Raw genomic sequence first — 25,747 nt, 5'->3', positions numbered from 1 at the left:
TTAGTAATGTTCGCTTCTCACCAAAGTGAGAACAAGAACATCGGGCTACAACTATTAAACAAAACGTTTCCACAAGTGACGGAGTCGGTAATTGGGGTAAGAAATGAGGTTTTTAGATTGTTACGGGACTGTTGGACATTACGTAACCCTCGTCCCTTTGACGACGTTACAACACGTTGTCTTATCAACGGCCATAACGGTTATGTTCCACAAGACCAAGGATGGGAAGTAGTCCTAGTAAAACCAGAATGCATGACTTGTCTCTGGACGTATGAATTACGTGTCTTTATTGCCTTTGCTGAACGACTTGTGTACTAGCTAGAATTATCTTCACAACTATCTTGTATCAAAGTTATTGTGTGCTATATTTCATGCTTTATGTAAAATAAGCGGTATTGTAAGTTTGTAAAATATTGTATAAAAGTTTGAACGTGAAATATTATTATAATCAGTTTTTCATATGGAATTGTAGTAGTTGAATTGTATATTAGCTACTAAGTATGAACTTAACGGGTAGGTGCTACCCGAATTTAAATTTATAAAACGCTAATATGAAGAAAAAGCTTTTATAAATGAGTTCATATTATGCTACGAAATACTATTAACTACTCTTAATATTCTGTATGATTAATTTGTTCCATTTAACTATTTTGAAGGAAATGGCACCGACTACTCGACACACTGTGAATATGAATGAAGAGGAATTCCGTACTTTTCTAGCTTCAAACATAGCCGCAGTACAGGCTGCGCTACATACCAACAATAACCTTGGATCTAGCAGTACAGGAAATCGTGTAGGATGCACCTACAAAGAATTCACTGCCTGCAAACCTTTAGAATTTGATGGAACCGAAGGACCGATCGGATTGAAACGGTGGACCGAGAAGGTCGAATCGGTGTTTGCCATAAGTAAGTGTACTGAAGAGGACAAAGTAAAGTACGCTACGCATACCTTCACAGGTTCTGCGTTAACATGGTGGAATACCTATCTAGAGCAAGTGGGACAAGACGATGCGTACGCACTACCGTGGTCAGCATTCAAGCACTTGATGAACGAGAAGTACCGTCCCAGAACCGAGGTCAATAAGCTCAAGACAGAACTTAGAGGGTTACGAACCCAAGGATTTGATATTACCACGTACGAAAGACGATTCACAGAATTGTGCCTATTGTGTCCGGGAGCATTCGAAGATGAGGAAGAGAAGATCGACGCGTTTGTGAAAGGATTACCGGAAAGAATCCAAGAAGATATAAGTTCACACGAGCCCGCCTCCATACAACAGGCATGTAGAATGGCTCACAAACTAGTGAACCAGATTGAAGAAAGAATTAAAGAACAGACTGCTGAAGAGGCCAATGTGAAGCAAGTCAAAAGAAAGTGGGAGGAAAACGGTGATAAGAATCACCAATACAACAACAACATCAATTATAACAATAATCGCAACAACTATCCTAACAATCGCAACATCAATCGCAACTACAACAAACGGCCCAACAACAACAACAACAACAACAGCAACCACAACAATCATCTTAACAACAATAATAACCGCAACAACAACAACAATCAGAAGCCGCTATGCCAAAGGTGTGAAAAGTATCACTCGGGGTTCTGCACCAAATTTTGCAACAAGTGTAAAAGAAATGGTCATAGCGCGGCGAAGTGTGATGTCTATGGACCAGGGGTTAACAGAACGAAAGGAACAAATGGTGTCGGAACGAGTAATGGCGGAGCAAGTAGTGTCGGAGCAAGTTATGCCAATGTAGTTTGTTATAAATGTGGAAAACCGGGCCACATTATTAGAAATTGCCCGAACCAGGAGAAAACGAATGGACAAGGCCGCGGAAGAGTTTTCAATATTAATGTGGCAGAGGCACAGGAAGACCCGGAGCTTGTTACGGGTACGTTTCTTATTGACAATAAATCTGCTTACGTTTTATTTGATTCGGGTGCGGATAGAAGCTATATGAGTAGAGATTTTTGTGCTAAATTAAGTTGTCCATTGACGCCTTTGGATAGTAAATTTTTACTCGAATTAGCAAATGGTAAATTAATTTCAGCAGATAATATATGTCGGAATCGAGAAATTAAACTGGTTAGCGAAACATTTAAGATTGATTTGATACCAGTAGAGTTAGGGAGTTTTGATGTGATAATCGGTATGGACTGGTTGAAAGAAGTGAAAGCAGAGATCGTTTGTTACAAAAATGCAATTCGCATTATACGAGAAAAAGGAAAACCCTTAATGGTGTACGGAGAAAAGGGCAACACGAAGCTACATCTTATTAGTAATTTGAAGGCACAAAAACTAATAAGAAAAGGTTGCTATGCTGTTCTAGCACACGTCGAGAAAGTACAAACTGAAGAAAAGAGCATCAATGATGTTCCCATTGCAAAAGAATTTCCCGATGTATTTCCGAAAGAATTACCGGGATTACCCCCACATCGATCCGTTGAATTTCAAATAGATCTTGTACCAGGAGCTGCACCAATAGCTCGTGCTCCTTACAGACTCGCACCCAGCGAGATGAAAGAACTACAAAGCCAATTACAAGAACTTTTAGAGAGTGGTTTCATTCGACCAAGCACATCACCGTGGGGAGCTCCTGTTTTGTTTGTCAAGAAGAAAGATGGTACATTCAGGTTGTGTATCGACTACCGAGAGTTGAACAAACTTACCATCAAGAACCGCTACCCACTACCGAGAATCGATGACTTATTTGATCAACTACAAGGCTCGTCTGTTTATTCAAAGATTGACTTACGTTCCGGGTATCATCAAATGCGGGTGAAAGAAGATGATATTCCAAAGACTGCTTTCAGAACACGTTACGGTCATTACGAGTTTATGGTCATGCCGTTTGGTTTAACTAATGCACCAGCTGTGTTCATGGACCTTATGAACCGAGTGTGTGGACCATACCTTGACAAGTTTGTCATTGTTTTCATTGATGACATACTTATTTACTCAAAGAATGACCAAGAACACGGTGAACATTTGAGAAAGGTGTTAGAAGTATTGAGGAAGGAAGAATTGTACGCTAAGTTTTCAAAGTGTGCATTTTGGTTGGAAGAAGTTCAATTCCTCGGTCACATAGTGAACAAAGAAGGTATTAAGGTGGATCCGGCAAAGATAGAAACTGTTGAAAAGTGGGAAACCCCAAAAACTCCGAAACACATACGCCAGTTTTTAGGACTAGCTGGTTACTACAGAAGGTTCATCCAAGACTTTTCCAGAATAGCAAAACCCTTGACTGCATTAACGCATAAAGGGACGAAATTTGAATGGAATGATGAACAAGAGAAAGCGTTTCAGTTATTGAAGAAAAAGCTAACTACGGCACCTATATTGTCATTGCCTGAAGGGAATGATGATTTTGTGATTTATTGTGACGCATCAAAGCAAGGTCTCGGTTGTGTATTAATGCAACGAACGAAGGTGATTGCTTATGCGTCTAGACAATTGAAGATTCACGAGCAAAATTATACGACGCATGATTTGGAATTAGGCGCGGTTGTTTTTGCATTAAAGACTTGGAGGCACTACTTATATGGGGTCAAAAGTATTATATATACCGACCACAAAAGTCTTCAACACATATTTAATCAGAAACAACTGAATATGAGGCAGCGTAGGTGGATTGAATTGTTGAATGATTACGACTTTGAGATTCGTTACCACCCGGGGAAGGCAAATGTGGTAGCCGATGCCTTGAGCAGGAAGGACAGAGAACCCATTCGAGTAAAATCTATGAATATAATGATTCATAATAACCTTACTACTCAAATAAAGGAGGCGCAACAAGGAGTTTTAAAAGAGGGAAATTTAAAGGATGAAATACCCAAAGGATCGGAGAAGCATCTTAATATTCGGGAAGACGGAACCCGGTATAGGGCTGAAAGGATTTGGGTACCAAAATTTGGAGATATGAGAGAAATGGTACTTAGAGAAGCTCATAAAACCAGATACTCAATACATCCTGGAACGGGGAAGATGTACAAGGATCTCAAGAAACATTTTTGGTGGCCGGGTATGAAAGCCGATGTTGCTAAATATGTAGGAGAATGTTTGACGTGTTCTAAGGTCAAAGCTGAGCATCAGAAACCATCAGGTCTACTTCAACAACCCGAAATCCCAGAATGGAAATGGGAAAACATTACCATGGATTTCATCACTAAATTGCCAAGGACTGCAAGTGGTTTTGATACTATTTGGGTAATAGTTGATCGTCTCACCAAATCAACACACTTTCTGCCAATAAGAGAAGATGACAAGATGGAGAAGTTAGCACGACTGTATTTGAAGGAAGTCGTCTCCAGACATGGAATACCAATCTCTATTATCTCTGATAGGGATGGCAGATTTATTTCAAGATTCTGGCAGACATTACAACAAGCATTAGGAACTCGTCTAGACATGAGTACTGCCTATCATCCACAAACTGATGGGCAGAGCGAAAGGACGATACAAACGCTTGAAGACATGCTACGAGCATGTGTTATTGATTTCGGAAACAGTTGGGATCGACATCTACCGTTAGCAGAATTTTCCTACAACAACAGCTACCATTCAAGCATTGAGATGGCGCCGTTTGAAGCACTTTATGGTAGAAAGTGTAGGTCTCCGATTTGTTGGAGTGAAGTGGGGGATAGACAGATTACGGGTCCAGAGATTATACAAGAAACTACCGAGAAGATCATCCAAATTCAACAACGGTTGAAAACCGCCCAAAGTCGACAAAAGAGCTACGCTGACATTAAAAGAAAAGATATAGAATTTGAAATTGGAGAGATGGTCATGCTTAAAGTTGCACCTTGAAAAGGCGTTGTTCGATTTGGTAAACGAGGGAAATTAAATCCAAGGTATATTGGACCATTCAAGATTATTGATCGTGTCGGACCAGTAGCTTACCGACTTGAGTTACCTCAACAACTCGCGGCTGTACATAACACTTTCCACATCTCGAATTTGAAGAAATGTTTTGCTAAAGAAGATCTCACTATTCCGTTAGATGAAATCCAAATCAACGAAAAACTTCAATTCATCGAAGAACCCGTCGAAATAATGGATCGTGAGGTTAAAAGACTTAAGTAAAACAAGATACCAATTGTTAAGGTTCGATGGAATGCTCGTAGAGGACCCGAGTTCACCTGGGAGCGTGAAGATCAGATGAAGAAGAAATACCCGCATCTATTTCCAGAAGATTCGTCAACACCTTCAACAGCTTAAAATTTCGGGACGAAATTTATTTAACGGGTAGGTACTGTAGTGACCCGAACTTTTCCATGTTTATATATATTAATTAAGATTGATATTTACATGATTAAATGTTTCCAACATGTTAAGCAATCAAATTTGTTAAGACTTGATTAATTGAAATAGGTTTCATATAGACAATTGACCACCCAAGTTGACCGGTGATTCACGAACGTTAAAACTTGTAAAAACTATATGATGACATATATATGGATATATATATAGTTAACATGATACTATGATAAGTAAACATATCATTAAGTATATTAACAATGAACTACATATGTAAAAACAAGACTACTAACTTAATGATTTTTAAACGAGACATATATGTAACGATTATCGTTGTAAAGACATTTAATGTATATATATCATATTAAGAGATATTCATACATGATAATATCATGATAATATAATAATTTAAAATCTCATTTGATATTATAAACATTGGGTTAACAACATTTAACAAGATCGTTAACCTAAAGGTTTAAAAACAACACTTACATGTAACGACTAACGATGACTTAACGACTCAGTTAAAATGTATATACATGTAGTGTTTTAATATGTATTTATACACTTTTGAAAGACTTCAATACACTTATCAAAATACTTCTACTTAACAAAAATGCTTACAATTACATCCTCGTTCAGTTTCATCAACAATTCTACTCGTATGCACCCGTATTCGTACTCGTACAATACACAGCTTTTAGATGTATGTACTATTGGTATATACACTCCAATGATCAGCTCTTAGCAGCCCATGTGAGTCACCTAACACATGTGGGAACCATCATTTGGCAACTAGCATGAAATATCTCATAAAATTACAAAAATATGAGTAATCATTCATGACTTATTTACATGAAAACAAAATTACATATCCTTTATATCTAATCCATACACCAACGACCAAAAACACCTACAAACACTTTCATTCTTCAATTTTCTTCATCTAATTGATCTCTCTCAAGTTCTATCTTCAAGTTCTAAGTGTTCTTCATATATTCTACAAGTTCTAGTTACATAAAATCAAGAATACTTTCAAGTTTGCTAGCTCACTTCCAATCTTGTAAGGTGATCATCCAACCTCAAGAAATCTTTGTTTCTTACAGTAGGTTATCATTCTAATACAAGGTAATAATCATATTCAAACTTTGGTTCAATTTCTATAACTATAACAATCTTATTTCAAGTGATGATCTTACTTGAACTTGTTTTCGTGTCATGATTCTGCTTCAAGAACTTCGAGCCATCCAAGGATCCATTGAAGCTAGATCCATTTTTCTCTTTTCCAGTAGGTTTATCCAAGGAAATTAAGGTAGTAATGATGTTCATAACATCATTCGATTCATACATATAAAGCTATCTTATTCGAAGGTTTAAACTTGTAATCACTAGAACATAGTTTAGTTAATTCTAAACTTGTTCGCAAACAAAAGTTAATCCTTCTAACTTGACTTTTAAAATCAACTAAACACATGTTCTATATCTATATGATATGCTAACTTAATGATTTAAAACCTGGAAACACGAAAAACACCGTAAAACCGGATTTACGCCGTCGTAGTAACACCGCGGGCTGTTTTGGGTTAGTTAATTAAAAACTATGATAAACTTTGATTTAAAAGTTGTTATTCTGAGAAAATGATTTTTATTATGAACATGAAACTATATCCAAAAATTATGGTTAAACTCAAAGTGGAAGTATGTTTTCTAAAATGGTCATCTAGACGTCGTTCTTTCGACTGAAATGACTACCTTTACAAAAATGACTTGTAACTTATTTTTCCGACTATAAACCTATACTTTTTCTGTTTAGATTCATAAAATAGAGTTCAATATGAAATCATAGCAATTTGATTCACTCAAAACGGATTTAAAATGAAGAAGTTATGGGTAAAACAAGATTGGATAATTTTTCTCATTTTAGCTACGTGAAAATTGGTAACAAATCTATTCCAACCATAACTTAATCAACTTGTATTGTATATTATGTAATCTTGAGATACCATAGACACGTATACAATGTTTCGACCTATCATGTCGACACATCTATATATATTTCGGAACAACCATAGACACTCTATATGTGAATGTTGGAGTTAGCTATACAGGGTTGAGGTTGATTCCAAAATATATATAGTTTGAGTTGTGATCAATACTGAGATACGTATACACTGGGTCGTGGATTGATTCAAGATAATATTTATCAATTTATTTCTGTACATCTAACTGTGGACAACTAGTTATAGGTTACTAACGAGGACAGCTGACTTAATAAACTTAAAACATCAAAATATATTAAAAGTGTTGTAAATATATTTTGAGCATACTTTAATATATATGTATATATTGTTATAGGTTCGTGAATCAACAGTGGCCAAGTCTTACTTCCCGACGAAGTAAAAATCTGTGAAAGTGAGTTATAGTCCCACTTTTAAAATCTAATATTTTTGGGATGAGAATACATGCAGGTTTTATAAATGATTTACAAAATAGACACAAGTACGTGAAACTACATTCTATGGTTGAATTATCGAAATCGAATATGCCCCTTTTTATTAAGTCTGGTAATCTAAGAATTAGGGAACAGACACCCTAATTGACGCGAATCCTAAAGATAGATCTATCGGGCCCAACAAGCCCCATCCAAAGTACCGGATGCTTTAGTACTTCGAAATTTATATCATATCCGAAGGGTGTCCCGGAATGATGGGGATATTCTTATATATGCATCTTGTTAATGTCGGTTACCAGGTGTTCACCATATGAATGATTTTTATCTCTATGTATGGGATGTGTATTGAAATATGAAATCTTGTGGTCTATTATTATGATTTGATATATATAGGTTAAACCTATAACTCACCAACATTTTTGTTGACGTTTAAAGCATGTTTATTCTCAGGTGAATATTAAGAGCTTCCGCTGTTGCATACTAAAATAAGGACAAGATTTGGAGTCCATGTTTATACGATATTGTGTAAAAACTGCATTCAAAAAACTGATTTCGATGTAACATATTTGTATTGTAAACCATTATGTAATGGTCGTGTGTAAACAGGATATTTTAGATTATCATTATTTGATAATCTACGTAAAACTTTTTAAACCTTTATTTATGAAATAAAGGTTATGGTTTGTTTTAAAAATGAATGCAGTCTTTGAAAAACGTCTCATATAGAGGTCAAAACCTCGCAACGAAATCAATTAATATGGAACGTTTTTAATCAATAAGAACGGGACATTTCATATTGCGCACTACAAGGGATGTCTATTGAGTGGTGTTATCCGTAAGGATTCGTTTGGATCGGTCTTCCCCGGTTCGGGTTGTTGACCTTAGGTTGGGACTTGGGTGCTTTTAGCGTTGTACTCGGTAATAGTACGCTAAGGGATTTATATCTCGGTACGAGATTGGTTGAGTTTTCCCGATGTTAGGGAAGGAGCATGGTTTTAGTGCTCGGATTGTGGATTTGAGAAAATCGCGGATGACGATTTTAGTGTTAAAGGTGCTTCAATGAGAATAGTTGCCTAGGAAAGTCGGGTTGGAACTTATGTTTAGGACCGTAAGTGGGGTCCGTTTGGTTAAGTGACGAGGATCACGAGGACGTGATCGAGTTTAAGTGGGGGAGAGTTGTAAGACCCGAATATTTATTTTGTATACTTGTTTATAAAAGACATACGAGAACGGGCTTCGTTTAATATTTATATGGAATTAATATGCAAAGGAATCTGGTTCAGCTGTGTTGCGCGCCGTGCAGGGTTGGGGCGCGCCGCGCCGATTTCTGCTGACAGAACCCTCTTTATTTTTAATTGCTTTAATGAGGGGTAAAAGGGTAAAATCACATGGGGCCGGATTTGTGAGGCTTATGAGCTAGTTTGGATCAGTTTTGGATACCATTCACATCCACTCATCATCTTCATCCATTCTTAGAGAGAGAGAGAGAGAGAGAGAGACTTAGAGAGAGATTGAAGGTTTTGGCGAGGAAGAAGCTCGAATCGTTCAAAGTCTCGGGTTTTAAAGTTGTTCCTTTCGTTCCTAGCTACATTGTGGTGGTATTGGTAAGCTCAAACTCCGAATTTCATTTATTTGATTTGATATTCAAGTTAGGGTTTTGAGTTAAATTGTTGTGTAACCCTTTTAGGTGATGAAATGGGTTTATGGTGACTAGTTATTCTTGTCACTTGGCGGGTTTTGAGTTGGATGACGATTTGGCCTTGATTAGGCTTTGGTTTGGAGTTTAATCACTAGGTATAGTGATTATTGAAGTATTGGAACCCATTTAGGGTATTATGGTTGACTAATTGTGACTTTGGGTCAAATTAGGGTTCGGTGGTAATTATGACCCAATTGGCGATTTAATGATGTTTATAAACTTAAAATGGATTAAGTTGAAGTATAGAACCGAGTTAAATGTGTTTAGGTGTCAAAACTTGTAAAGGATGAGATTTTGACCTTTATGGGTCAAAATTAGGGTTTAAGTGTCAAAATGGGTATGACACGTGTTTAACACTTGAGTTCGAGTTTAATTGACATATTGGGACCATTCTCACTTGTGTTAGTGATTATGGGTTAGTTTGGGCACGGTTTGTGCTTGGAAGTGCATTTGGGTCGAAATTGCACTAATGGTTGAATTGGGTTGAATTGTGAATCCACTCTAAGTGTAATGTTGTAATTGTGATAATGGATTAGGTATTTCCCATTGGCGACTTGTGGATTACTTGGAAGCATTCTTCAAGACTTCAAGGTGAGTGATATTATCCTATGTACATATGTATGTGTAGGATGGGTGCGGGTCGGGTGGAGTGATTCTCGGCTATAGAGCTCACTTCACATGTAGGTGGACTTGATGGACTTTTGTATAAGTCCAATTGGCACGGTTGTGCGTTTGGATGACCATCTTTGGCGAAGTACACGTTCGTGTGTACATTATCACACGTGATTGTGATTTGGATGTTGTAGCCCCGATGTGGTGGATTTTATAATCCCGTGACCGTGGGTTTGAGTTGGTGATGTGAATCGCGTTTGGTTTCGGATTCACGATGACGCGTGTGGTTTCGGTCATCTTATCAAATGAATCTCGTGTAGTTCGGATTCATGGTGACTCGTGTAGTTCGGTCATCTTATCAAATGAATCTCGTGTAGTTCGGATTCATGGTGACTCGTGTAGTTCGGTCATCTTATCAAATGAATCTCGTGTAGGTCGGATTCATGGTGACTCGTGTAGTTCGGTCATCTTATTGAGGTAGTAATCTCGTGTGGTTTCGGATTACTGAGGCTCGTGTAGTTCGGCCAACCTCGATGTTGTGAAGATAGTAATCTCGTGTGGTTTCGGATTACTAAGGCTCGTATAGTTCGGCCAATCTTCATTGTGGTTTTTGGTTCTCGGTATTTGGGTTAAGGGGTTAACCATGTGCGTTTTATATATTGTTATATTTATTAATGTATTGTTGTGTTGTAGCTAACCCTCCGGGTGTAGCTATTTGGCGTTGTTCACATCGTCGTTGGTGAACTTATATTGTTGTTGTATCTTTAGCTCGTTGCTTAGAGATCGTACGGTATGCTTAGTGTAGTGCCTTATATATGGATGCCTCGGTATGCGGTATTTGTTATTTTGTGGCGTGTCCATTTTATACATATATATGTATGTAGTATATTATCATTCACTAAGCGTTAGCTTACCCTCTCGTTGTTGACTCTTTTTATAGATTGCATGCGGATGGTGGCTCGGGTAAGCGCGAGGATTAGAGGACTTGCATAGTTTGCGTAGAAGGCTTGCTTTTGGATTTATTAGGATTGGGTAGCGTATCCCCAATCGACATGCTCGGCTTTGTTTTGTATTAAAAGTCTTATGGTCGAAAATTGTATTTTGGTACTTAAGGGGTAATTTGGGTCAATGTGGGCCCCGCTTCGTAAACATAATTTTATTAATAGAACGTGCTAGTTTTTATATATGGAACATGGGGTTAAAAGCGTTACGCCTAATTATGTCGGGAACTAGTCAAACATTTTCGCATTTAAAGACTTTCCGGACAGTCAGGTTTGGCGCGCCGCGCGGCCTATATGGCGCGCCGCGCCAGGTGGCAGTTCAGCAATTTTTTTTTTATTTTGTATTTTCACGTGGTTTGTTCGCGGGTTGGTTTGGGTTGTTACATCGGCCGACTTGGCCGACGCGTCCGTTTTTTTGGGTTCTCCGTCCCGTTTTTTCTGAAAACGACTCAAAAGACGGTCAAAGCTAAAAGTTCGGTCAAAGTCTGTCAAAGACGGTCAAAGTTGGTTAAAACGGTCAAAATCAGTCAAATTTTCGTCAAGATGTGATATGTTTAAAATTAGGGTTTGTTTTTTATTTTTTGGGGCGCTCTTTTCTCTGTGTCTTTACTGATTATGTACTCGGTAACATTAATTGAGTTTGAAGTTTGATTATATAAATTCAAGTTCTTATTTAAGAAATTTATGGTACAAAATCAACTATTTTATACATATATAAATATATATTTAAGAAATTATTAATAAAGTCAACGTTGGTCAACGACCGATGCGTCCCCGACGCGTCCTCGACTCAGCCGACGCGTCCTTTTTAGGTTTCGATCGATGCGTCCCCGACTCGCGACTTTTACAACCTTATTTATTATACATTTATCTTTCATCATCTATGTTTTATCCTTCATCTGATACATCTTTTACAAACTTTAAGCTGCTACATCCTCCTCCATTGCCATCCATAAATATATAGAAAAATCCACTGGGGGCATGCCCCATGCTAGTTTCGCCCCTGGATATGAATACGACATCGAAAAATCCTTATCCGATCCATTGTCATCCATATCTACAAAACGTGCTTTGAACAATGGTTTTGCTTTCGGAAGTTGTCAACAAAGGATGTACATGAATTAAATTAAATTAAATACAACATTAAATTAAATATATAAATTAAATACATACTCATCCGTCCCATAATAAATGTAAGGTTTTGACTTTTTAAATTTTTTTCTTTCCAACTTTAACCTTAAATATCTTTATTTGTGTAACTCCGTATATAATAGTTGATGTGACTGGTACCAATAAAAAATATATCAAAAAAATCTATCCGCTCATATAAATTTCATCAATATCATATAATATAAATTCATATATTTAAAGTCAAAGTTGACAAATAAAGATTTTTTAGAAATTTAAAACGTGACACTTATTATGAGTGGGGGAATAAATAAATGATGAAATAATACAATAACATTATTATTTTTGAGTTGTAATCTCTTGTATCCATTAATTTGCTTGAAATTCAAGGGGCCAATGAGAGCGTGAGGTGTGGCGCGAAAATCACATGTGATTGAAAAAAAAAATTAAAAAAAAAAATTAAAAAAAAAAATTGCAAAAATTTTTTTTTTTAAATTTTTTTTTGAATTTTTTTTACAATCACATGTGATTCTGCATGTTAATCACATATGATTGTAAACCCAATCACATGTGATTATGCATGTCAAATTCAATCACATGTGATTGTACAATTAAATCACATGTGATTGTGCAGGTAAACCACACGTGATTGTAAAAAAAATAAAAAAAATATTCGAAAATAAAAATTCGGAAAATTTATTTTTTTCGTAAAAAAAATTTTGAATTTTTTTTTTTTCAATCACATGTGATTTTTCACGCCACATGTCGCGCTCTCATTGGTCCCTTGAATCTCAACTTAATTTATGGATTCAAATGAATATTTCTCTATTATTTATAAAGAATTTTTACTTTCATGTTTCTTTAAAAATTAGCTTCCTGTTAATTACGGATTATATACTTTATATATTTTATAAATATACTTTATTTATATCATACCTAAAATTAAAAAAGTCCAAATCAAATTTTTGAATCAATTTAAATTTAAATTTTCGTTTACTTGATATGAAATTATTATTATTTATTTATTATTTATTATTTATATGAATAATAAAAACGAGATATTTATCCATTTACGGCTAAGTTTGGGAATTACTACTCCACTATTTAATGATTTTAAAAAGTAGACTAGATATTTTCGGAAAACTTATCGGGTAATCGGGTGTGACACCAATCAATCAGTTAACAAATTTCCATGTATATTTTATTTTCTATTATTATTATTATAAAATTATAAAAGATAAAAGATACTTGTAATAATCACTCAATCGTCCCTTTCTACAAAAACGCCGTTGCCGTTGATTCATATCACATATCATCATGGGTGGTGGAGTTGCGATGAGAGCCGCGGCGAAAGCAGCCGGAATCGGTGTATTGAACGGCGGTTTTCGCGGCAGCGAAAACCCCGTCGTTTCTGCCGCTCGACAAGCCAGTCGTTCTATTGCAGCGTCGGTGGTTTCTTCTTCTTCTTTATCTTCTGATAATTCGAAATTGATGATCAATAATAATGATTTAAAATCGAGTTCTTCAATTGAAAAGCCGATTGATGATTGGGAGTTTGCTGAAGATGAACTTTTTATGGAAGCCGGTGAGCCGATGCCGAGATTGGTGTTTGGTGGTGCTCCGACTATTCAGGAAGCTAAACAGGCTACTTCTGATCTTAATTTCGCTCTTGAAAAGTAATTACTATTATGTTTTGTTGTATAAAGTGTTTGTTTATGGTTAACTGTTTTTTGTGTGGCCCACATACTTTTAGGTTAATAGTGATCATATTATTGAGTTATTTCAAGAAACTTTAATTGAGATCATTATTTTGATAAAGTTTTGATTTTGAAGTAATTCCAATTCCCCAAATAGTTTTATGATTCATGAGTTTGGTTAAAATTATGATCTTTAGGTATTTGCAATGGGTTTATTTCAAGAAAGTTTAATTGAGATCATTATTTTAATAAAATTTTGATTTTGAAGTAATTCCAATTCCCCAAATAGTTTTATGATTCATGGGTTTGGTTAAAATTATGATCTTTAGATAATTGCAATGGGTTTATGATAATCTTTTCATTGAGAGGTCAAAAGAATAATCTGTTGCTAGTTTCATACGGAGTAATATTTTCTTGGTGAGTTTTGGTGGTTCTGAGAGACTTCAAATGATTGAATTTCCAAATTATTGTTAATTTTCTTGAAAATGTTTGACTAAATATTACAGTAACATGTAAACTTATATTAATCTGCTGCGTGTTCTTAAGAGTAGGCATTCATCTTTTGTTGATCACCTTAGTACTTTATGCTTTTGGTACTAATCGTTCGTTTTTTGTTTTTTTCAGGACTTACCTGTCGTCGAATGCCACTAATGGACAAAATGGAGATGTGGAGACCGAACCATGTCTTGTTAGTGAAACTTTGGTAACTCCTATAGCTTCAAATCAAGCATTGCAAGCCTTTAGGCTTCTTAATGAAAATCCTAAAGCACAGGTATGTTTGGTTCCTCTTTCTTTATTATGCGCATCAAAAATAAATTTTTGATGGAAGCAGGTTCACATTATTTTTTGTACTTTGATAAACAAAAAATTAATCTGCTTTTGTATATACGTTGTAATCTGTCCCATATTGGTTGGTCTTTAATCCACTTTCACGTCTATTTGACAGAGGATATAAATGTTCAATGACCTTATTGTACGTCTGTGATTTTACGAATTGGTAAATGAGTAAATGCCATATGCAAATCTTTCTGGGTTCCTCTTATGTAATATATGAGTAGTCCAATCAAGGACATAACTTTTTTGTTGCACTTATCACATGCTCATCCAAAACACACTCTAGCTACAATATCCAACCTATACGGTTTTTTTAAGTCAAAAGACACGCACAATGACAGTTTATTTATGTTCCGTTTTCTACCAGAGTGTTGTTGCTTCAATTGCTTGTGATCCAAATGTGTGGAATGCTGTTCTGCAAAACACTGAGCTTCAGGAATTTCTTCATACCCATAATACTGGTTAGTAACTATTAATTCAGCTAATGATCCTTTTAATGTTCTTCTATTTTCATTATTATAACATCCTCCTGTAATCATATGTATGTTTGCAGATGTCGTTTTCCCAGAAGACACAGAATCAAAGGTGAATGATTGGAGCCCAAAACCAAGTGAATCCAATTTTGAACCTGGAAAAGGTATCATGGATTATGTGGAGGACATTAAGCAGAAAATAAGTGTTACAGTTGTTGAAATGGTGAACAGCTTATCAGATACCTTTCAGAACATATTTGGTGGTTCACCAAAAGATGTATTTAATGTGAATCCAGATGGAGCTGCTGAAATATCTGTCGAGAAAACCGCAATTGGAGCATCTCTTATGGGATTGGCAATCATGGTTATTGGTCTTGTTCTTCTTAAACGCCCAGCAGCTGCCTAGAACGTTATAATTTGTCGAAAATGCTTGAGCTGCTGTTTTGGTATGATACATGAATGCACATATTCGGTTTTTTCATTCCTATATTGACACTTGAATATTTTCTCTTTATGGTTATGATGATGGTGATATAATAATGTTCTTTCCTAGTTTAATTTAATCTGCTTTGTTATTCGCTGAAGTTTGAAATGTTTATGGAATACACCCTTTTTTTAGTTTGAGCATTATTGTGACCACTAAATGAGCAATGCTGTAACTACATGGATTTTGCAAAGTAACCTATGATAAATGAGTTGACAATTGAGTTCTTCCAATCAAATCTTTTTGTTTTTTTCTCTTGCTTCTCACTTTTCAGTTTGTTGATACATGACTATGACTGTCATTGTTATTGATACACATAACTACAACTACGATTGTCTATGAAAGTGTCCGGATCATTGTGCAATTAGGGCCGGCCTTATTTTCCTATGGGTACACATGGGCATGTTCAAGTAGGGATGGCAAAAAAACCCTAATTGATAGAGAAACCCGAAACTCGATATTTTTGAGTTGGGTTCGGGCCGGGTAAATGGGTCTAGGATCAGGAGGATGGTTTTTAATTTTTTCACGGGTCCGGGTCCATGGATGGTTTTAGAGACAAACCCGATTACCCGGCTCGCATAATCACCCGGCATGTAAACCCGAATAAAGCCTCGAATACCCGTGAAAAAAACTCGTTTAACCGATAGTTCGTAAGTAAATGGGGACCTAGATACTCATAGGGAATTCCGTTTACCTGCTAGTTAGAGCACTAGGGGTCCATGTCCATTTTTCAGTGTCTATTTTGGACACCGAAATTAACTGACGGTGTATAAGGTGGAGGTGCCAACAGTGTCCATTTCAGTGTCTATTTTTTACTTTTTATTTTTTAATTGATTTTTAATATTGTATTTAAATTAATTTAATAAAATAAAAACAAAATAATAAAGTGAAATTTATAAAATAAACTACATTACATTTATTAAAATTCATAAAATAAACTAAATTACATTTATTCAAAACATACACAAAATAAACTAGATAACGTAATAATTCGTCTCATATTCATAAGTAGTCTCTAAGATCCCACAAATGTTCGACCAAATCAGATCGTAAGCCTTCATGCACTTCTCTATCACGTAACTCTCTTGTTCTTCTTGCACGTGCGTCGCACCTATCGATCCAAGTACGTTGTATATGTTGAACGGGCTCAACTACCCAATCATTCTCAGCAAGGTTGTATCCATTGTCTTCGATAATGATGTTGTGTATTACGATGCACGTGTACATTAGTTGTCTCATTAAATTCACCTCGTAAGACCGTGCTGGTTGATGAAGAATATGCCAACGACCTTGTAGGATCCCAAAAGTTCTTTCAACATCTTTGCGAGCGCCTGCTTGTTTCTTTGTAAAGTAAGAACGTTTTTCGTCAACGGCACTTGAAAATCCCTTAACAAATGCCACCCATGTTGGGTAAATACCATCAGCTAAATAGTACCCTATTCTGTATTGAACACCGTTTATGTGATAAGGAACATCGGGCATTTCCTCATTAAGCATTGAGTTGAACAAATTACTAGTGTTTAGCACATTAATATCGTTGTTTGAACCCGCCACACTAAAATACGCATGCCAAATCCAATTATCATACGAGGCGACTGCTTCAAGCAAGTAGCGACCTGACAAAATCGTCATTGACGGCGCCGTCTACTTAGGTCCCGTTACGTGGTCATAAGTCTTTAAAACAACGTTTGACCAAAAGTATGTCGCATTCATTTCAAAGGTAAGGATGTTTCAAGGTTTACAAAGTAGTTCGACAACTAGATACATTACAATGTTTAAGGTACAATTGAAACATATGCGACACAATTTAAGAATAAGTCAAAAGACGCTCCACGTATGCAAGTATATTCGACATCCAAGCAAGTATCTAAAAGTATAGTGCAGAAGCATGTATCACCTAGTATTCAAGGACCTGAGAAAAACATAGAAAATCTGTCAACGAAAACGTTGGTGAAATCATAGGTGTATGTATAAAGTATGTTTTGAACCACAAGATTTAGTATAAACCGATTATCAAGCGTATACATCTCAAAAGATGTGTTTGTATCACGAGCATCCAATTATCAAAGCTTAACTGAATCTTACCTCTGCATATAGTGTTAGAACCTACACTATTCCGATAAAATTATATTTCATTCGCTAACGGTAGCGAACCGTCCGAATGAGGGTTCGTTAAACCCGTATGGCCACACAACATAAGTTCACGCTTACACCCTACAAGTGTAACTGATGATAATTGGACTTGAGGATTTTTGTTCTAACTCGTATGTATCTTTGCTTTCGTATTTGTGTTCAAAGTATAAAAGTATAAATCGTTTATGTTTTCTCATCCCACGTATAAGTATAAAAGAGTAAAAATGGGACTATGATCTCACCTTGAGTGCACGAGTAAATAAGTACTTCACAAGGTAAACGTGTGCAAGAACAAATGCTAGTCTTGACCTAAACAAATAGGTTGTATCAATATCGGTAATCACGGTCGGTCAAAGTGTTCAATTAGTCCTATGGCTCGTTACGACTCGATTATATAGCATGTGAATCAAATTGTCAAGTTTCATGCAAGGTACAAGTATAAAAGCATGTTAGAATGATTGCATAAGTATTTGGTTAAGTTTGGACAAAAGTCAACTTTGGTCAAGTCAACAAAAAAGTCAACACGTTCGGGTCGGGTCCCGAACTATTTTTCTGAGGTTTTTAATCATATATAAGCATGTTGGCCAAGTTTCATGTTAATCGGAGGTGCGTAGCATAGTTTTAAACGAAAAAGTGAAACTTTGGACAGCCGGGTTTGGAGCGCTGCTCAAGGTTATGGAGCGCCGCTCCATGTATCTGTTCAGCAAGTCTGGCAGTTTTGAACACTTAAACGAATCCAACTTCAAACAACCATAACTTATGAACCGTAAACATTCAAAACACGTATCTTATATCATTGGAAAGGTAATTTAACAAGGAATACAACTAAACACTTTTCATCAAACAAAAAAATCATTTACAATAATCGAATTCTCGTAAATTGATCATTTAAAGTTCGTTATCAAGGTTTCAAGTTCGTAAAACGCATAAGATGATTCGGGAACTTACTACACATATATAATACGCCGTTTCGTAGGTAATTACACATACAATACTACTAAACACTTACAAACAATATTGCAAGGCTTTTAATGCATCAAAAATCACATTCAAGGCTACCAAACCCTAACCAGCAATCATAAAATCCTTAATCATGTTAATGAGGTTTTTCCAAGTCAACTTACATACCAAATTGAAGCTAGTGATGCTAGTAACACATTTAATACATGCACTTTTAACATCTAACAACATATGATCCACCAAAACTCAAGATTAAGCACACCCATTTCAAGTTTAAGCTAGTTACATCAAAATGACAAGAACATGCATACAAATCATATATTCGTGTTAGACTTGAGCCATAGACACTAATTAACACTTCTATAAGTTAAAAACATCAAGAACACAAAATCTAGTATTTTTAGAAAGTTACCCAAATGCAATAAAGTTGGTATGGATTCGAAGAGGAAGATGCAAGGATTCCAAATATGTAATTTGTTTTGATGTTTGCTTCCTTGAAATGATTTAGATGATGATTCTTTGTATTAGGAGTTTGAGAGAAAATGGTGGAAGTATTAAGAAAAGTGAAAAAGGAGGTGGAATATGAATGGTGGAGATGCCATGGTTGACTAGTTGACCTAGTCAAGACTTTGGGCATTTGGCAAGTTTAGTCCCTCAAGTTTAAAAGTGGGTGCGTGAATTACCTAAACGAAATATTTTAAAACGCATTTTAACGGAAGATGTTATAATTATATAATGGACTTTAAAATAGTATAACGGAAAAAGACGGGATGTTACATTACCTACTCCTTAAAAGAAATTTCGTCCCGAAATTTAAGTAGGCGTAGTAGTCGTTGTTTCTTCCTCGAGATCTTGCGTTTCCAAATCCACGAATAAATGAGGATATTTCTTTTGCATTTGATCTTGTCTTTCCCAAGTAAACTCGGGTCCTCTTTTGGCGTTCAAACGGACCTTGACAATCGGAATTCGGCTTTGTTTTAGCGTTTTGACGGAGTGGTCCACAATTTCAACCGGTTCTTCCACAAAGTGGAGTTTGTCATCAATAGTAAGTTCTTCGAGAGGGATGATGAGTTCGGGTGCGGCAAAACACATTTTCAAGTTTGACACATGGAAAGTAGGATGAACGGAGCTCAGTTGAGGCGGAAGATCTAAACGATAAGCAACGGTTCCAGCACGCTCCAAGATTTCGAAAGGACCAATATACCGCGGATTTAACTTCCCGCATTTCCCGAAACAGATTACACCTTTCCAAGGTGCGACTTTTAACATTACGTGGTCACCGACTTGGAATTCGAGGTCGTTGCATCTTTTGTCGGTATAGCTCTTTTGACGACTTCGGGCCGTCCTAAGCCTATCTCGGATTTGAACGATCTTCTCGGTTGTTTCATGAATGAGTTCGGGTCCAGTAATTTGTGTGTCGCCTACTTCGGCCCAACAAAGAGGAGAACGACATTTTCGGCCATACAAAGCTTCGAAAGGTGCGGCGTTGATACTCACGTGGTAACTATTGTTGTAAGAGAATTCGGCGAGAGGCAAGTGCTTGTCCCAAGCTTTTCCGAAATCGATAACACAAACTCGTAGCATGTCTTCCAAGGTTTGAATTGTGCGTTCACTTTGTCCGTCGGTTTGTGGATGATATGCGGTGCTCATGTCTAAACGCGTTCCCAACGCTTCTTGTAAGGTACGCCAAAATCTAGAAACAAAACGGCCATCTCTGTCGGAAATAATCGATAAAAGTACACCATGACGGGCTACGGTATCCTTAATGTAAAGTTGTGCAAGTTTCTCCATTTTGTCAGTTTCCTTCATGGCTAGGAAGTGCGCGGATTTGGTGAGACGGTCAATAATAACCCAAATAGTATCATAACCGCCCACCGTCTTTGGTAGTTTGGTGATAAAATCCATCGTTATCCTTTCCCACTTTCATTGCGGGATTTCGGGTTGTTGAAGTAGTCCGGACGGTCTTTGATGTTCGGCTTTGACTTTGGAGCAAGTTAGGCATTTTCCAACATAAGTAGCGACGTCCCTTTTAATGTTCGACCACCAATATTGTTCTTTGAGGTCGTGGTACATCTTATTGGCACCGGGGTGAATCGAATATCTTGACTTATGGGCTTCGTCTAAAATAAGGCTTCGTAGGTCCCCATAACTAGGTACCCAAATTCTTCCGGCGAAATATCGGAGTCCGGTTTCTTTAACTTCGAATCAAGAGGTGAGGACGTTCAAGTGTTCAAGAGAGATGTTTTCTGTGATGACCCGGGAATTTCTGACCAAATTTAAACTTGAATCTTATTTGATTTCAATACGATAAGCAAAGTCTGTAATGTTGAAATCTTAAAAACTTTGAACTGTGTTTAATATATTCATTTGACCTTGACTGTTCCCAACGATTCACGAACAATTATTTGTAAATAAATATGCATAGACAAATGTAAGTATATGCATATTAATTCACAATTAAAAATATAATTTAAGCATTAGAATTAAATATGTAAAATATAATATAAAATAATTAAGGGTAAATTAAAAATGAATCTATATATAAATACACATGAATTCTATGAGTAATTATTATATGTTATAAAAGTTATTATAAGGTATGAAACATTAAATATTGCATAAGTAATAAATTGTAATACTAAAATACTAAATTTAAATTGCAAGATGAAATATAGTTGTTATATTACCATTACTTTCATTAGTATTAGTAAAATAAATATTAATAATAATATCTATATGAGTATTATAATCAGAATAATTCACAAGTATTATATGTAGATATGACTACAAGTTAAAACATAAAGTATCATCAATATAGTTACTTTCATTATTATTATTATTAATATTAGTAATTAAAATTAATATTAGCATTTATGTTATTATTTTCAATATATAATATATAAATATAAACATGATATATATAGTTTGTTATTATTATTATTAGTAAAATTAATATTGTAATATTAATAATATTAACATATTTATACTTATAATTAACAAACATTTACAAATTATGCATGTATAATCAAATATATAAGTGTATATATATATATATATATATATATATATATATATATATATATATATATATATATATATATAAGTGCATATGTATAAGCGAAATACTGTTACATATATATATAAATACGTACACAGTATTCAGGTATATAAATATTGACATATAAATTTAAATGCAGGTAATTATTAATGTATATATAAATACTGAAATATAAAATGGAACGTAATCTGTTGTGACTCGCTTTCAATCTGTAAGTAATGGGTTTCTAAGTCTCCCAGATGATACAAATCACAAACTTAATTATCAGAACAATCCAAATCTGTTAGCTTTCAACATCAGAACTTTATTTTTGTTTATATTTTTTGTTGTACGATAGGATCCTGATATCAAATTCGATTTGATTATATGATTCCAATACAGCTAATTACTTGACTTTATACAACCTCACTTTATCATTTACAAACCACAGAATAATTCAACAACTTCCATTTAATCAATTTGAACCAGAAAAAAACTGAAGAACACGAGTACTACCTCTGTTCTTGGTTCACTTATTCAACAGCTCAAAAACAAATCAATTATTAAAATCCTTAAATGCGGTTCAGTTGGAAATCAAATGTTTAAACTATTTGGAAGTTTTCAAAGTCCAATTTTAATTATCAAAACCAAATTTTTGAAGTCAAAGTTTCAAATAAAAAGTCAAACCATCGGTTTTCTGGTAAAATTCGACATCTGGTTGACGAGTCAAGTTCAATTGACAAACCAGAAAGTTTCTAAGAATACTTTTAAGACTAATTCGTGTTGTAAGTTTCATCTAAAACGCTTTCAATTTCAATATCATGATTTGAGTTCATCGACGTTCAAAATGGCTGTTACAGCCTTTTAATTTTTTTTTATCTTATCTGTTTTAAACACTTCGATCAACCATCAATTCGTTTCGTCTGAAAACCCAAGTAATATGATACTTAAATGTTGGGATTTTGAATTGGATCCTTCTGCTCGATGATAGAAGAAGAAGAAGAGAAATACAGTGGATGGATGGTTAAATAAAAATGAATCCAGTAATATTCCGGAAATAGGGCAATAGCCCAACTGGTTTGTGTGTGTATCGGGTATGCGAGAGGTCTCGGGTTCGATCCCTGCAGATGGCAATTTTTTTTAAAAGCAATATTGAGGTAGTTCTATATACTAAAAATTATTATTATTATTATTATTATTATTATTATTATTATTATTATTATTATTATTATTATTATTATTATTATTATTATTATTATTATTATTATTATTATTATCATTATTATTATTATAATTACTATTATAATTAGTATTATTGTTATTAGTTATTGTTACCATGTTATGTGTTATTAGTGCAATCAATAATAAAATGATTATTAATATCATTAATCAAATTAATTATTGTTATTATTAGTATTATCATTTAGTAGTATAATTATTATTAATAATACTAAGATAAATATTAGATATCAGTTATTATTGGTATCATGATTAAAATTACAATTAGGATTATTATTCTTGTTATTATTAATACTATTAGCATGATTATCACTTAGGTTATTAGTACTTGTATCAGTTTTGTAAATATTAGTATTATCATTATTAGTATTGTTATTATTAAAAATTATTACTACTATTGACATTTTTACTAAAAATTATGCACTAGTTATCATTAAATTTAGTCTTAGTACTAAGTAACATTATTATTAATAGTTAGTATTAGAATTATCATTTAATATTAATAATAGTAATATTAATAATATGATTAGTAAAATTACTATTAAAAAGCATTATGTTTATTAAAAGTATCATCATTAACAATATCTTTATTATTATTAAAATTATTATTTTAATAAAGTTATTATCATTAATGAATCATTAATATCAAAACTATCATTTTTCTTTTAAACACATGAAATATATACATCTAACATATTTGATACATATTACATAACAAAAGTTATATTTTTATATAGTAATAATGAGACATATAAATCAATAATAAAATAATTATATCATTAATAATAATATATATTTGTTCGATTATAAGTATGTGTATTAATAACGATACAAATGATATAGGTTCGTGAATCCGAGGCCAACCCTGCATTGTTCAATTTTGTCATATGTATTTTTACTACAAAATACATTAGGTGAGTTTCATTTGCTCCCCTTTTACTCTTTACATTTTTGGGGCTGAGAATACATGCAAATGTTTTATTAACTGTTTTACAATAATTATATGCGTGAGTTCATTTGATTCTCTTTTACTCTTTATATTTTTGGGCTGAGAATACATGCGCAAATTTTATAAATGTTTTTACGAAATAGACACAAGTAATCAAAACTACATTATATGGTTGAATTATCGAAATCGAATATGCCCCTTTTTATTTAGTCTGATAATCTAAGAATTAGGGAACAAACACCCTAATTGACGCGAACTCTAAAGATAGATCTATCGGGCTCAACAAGCCCCATCCAAAGTACCGGATGCTTTAGTACTTCGAAATTTATATCATGTCCGAAGGAGGATCCCGGAATGATGGGGATATTCTTATATGCATATTGTGAATGTCAGTTACCAGGTGTTCAATCCATATGAATGATATTTTTGTCTCTATGCATGAGACGTATGTTTATGAGAAATGGAAATATGAAATCTTGTGGTCTATTAAAATTATGAAATGATTATTTATGATAAACTAATGAACTCACCAACCTTTTGGTTGACACTTGAAAGCATGTTTATTCTCAGGTACGAAAGAAATTTTCCGCTGTGCATTTTCTCATTTTAGAGATATTACTTGGAGTCATTCATGACATATTTCAAAAGACGTTGCATTCGAGTCATTGAGTTCATCAAGAATATTATCAAGTTATTTATAGTTTAGATATATTATGAAATGGTATGCATGTCTGTCAACTTACGATGAAATGAAAGTTGTCTTTTAAAAATGAATGCAATGTTTGTAAAATGTATCATATAGAGGTCAAGTATCTCGCGATGTAATCAGCTGCTGTGAATCATTTATAATCGATGTGGACTTCGTCCGGATGGATTAGGATGGGGCGTTTCAGTTGGTATCAGAGCGGTGGTCTTAGTGAACCGGGTCTGCATTAGTGTGTCTAACTGATAAGTCGTTAGGATGCATTAGTGAGTCTGGACTTCGACCGTGTCTGCATGTCAAAAGTTTTGCTTATCATTTTTGTCAGAAATCATTTGTTTATCATCCTTGGTAAATTACCTGCTTATTATTCTTAGTCTAGACACATTTTATTGCATTGACTGCATGAATAGTGTATAGACAAAATTCATATCTTAGCGTATCTGTTATTGTTATCTTTACCTGACAGCTTTCGTAGATTCCTCCGTAACTTATGAGATTTTAGTATTACATATGCATATGTAAATTATGTATTGCAGGTACTAATCTACATCCTATAATCTATTTCTTATCGAAAATCCTTCATCTGATCGTACGAGATGAATCCCTCAACCCGTTCGAGTCCTTCAGATTCCGATAGCTATTCCGATAGTTATTCCGACAGCTATTCCGACATGGAGTTTCACCTAAACTCCGAAAGCTGTGTCACTAGAATGAAAACAACCAATTAGCCATCCCCAATTCATCTGATGGGTTCGTAGTCTATTAAATCAATGGAGACACGAAGAAGGCGATCCTTTCCATTAACCGAATTCACCTCTTGGCGAAGAACCTAAAACAATTACCGGCGAATCTATTCGAGACACCATTTTCTCTCATTTTCAGAGTAGCTTGACACGATTATATTCTATCCACAATTCTAAACCTTATTCATCCATTCGTTCTGACCGACAATCATCCCGGAATAATAGAAGAAGTCAACGAACTTCGCGCTAGAGTAATCAATTTGGAAAATATGGTGCAAAACTGATGTTATGCGAGGTGTATATAAAATAGTTATTAATTTTAGCAGGAAATAC

At 34.7% G+C, this 25,747-nt stretch overlaps 2 protein-coding genes across 2 annotated transcripts; one reads left to right on the top strand and one right to left on the bottom strand.

Moving 5' to 3' along the window:
- Window positions 1-13,405: 13,405 nt before the first annotated feature.
- Window positions 13,406-15,706, top strand: LOC139885996 (uncharacterized). Its single transcript, XM_071869742.1, has 4 exons — window positions 13,406-13,838; window positions 14,484-14,631; window positions 15,061-15,154; window positions 15,247-15,706. Exons 1-4 carry the CDS (start codon window positions 13,480-13,482, stop codon window positions 15,570-15,572), a joined length of 927 nt encoding a protein of 308 aa, XP_071725843.1. The 5' UTR covers window positions 13,406-13,479; the 3' UTR covers window positions 15,573-15,706.
- Window positions 15,707-16,652: 946 nt separating this feature from the next.
- On the bottom strand, window positions 16,653-17,282 carry LOC139851683 (uncharacterized). The gene has a single exon (XM_071840792.1). It carries the CDS (start codon window positions 17,280-17,282, stop codon window positions 16,653-16,655), a length of 630 nt encoding a protein of 209 aa, XP_071696893.1.
- Window positions 17,283-25,747: the final 8,465 nt, after the last annotated feature.

Source organism: Rutidosis leptorrhynchoides, chromosome 1 (assembly GCF_046630445.1).
Source record: "Rutidosis leptorrhynchoides isolate AG116_Rl617_1_P2 chromosome 1, CSIRO_AGI_Rlap_v1, whole genome shotgun sequence".
Taxonomy (NCBI): domain Eukaryota; kingdom Viridiplantae; phylum Streptophyta; class Magnoliopsida; order Asterales; family Asteraceae; genus Rutidosis; species Rutidosis leptorrhynchoides.
The sequence above is the reverse complement of the archived record's forward strand: the minus strand, read 5'-3'. Positions and strand labels throughout refer to the sequence as shown.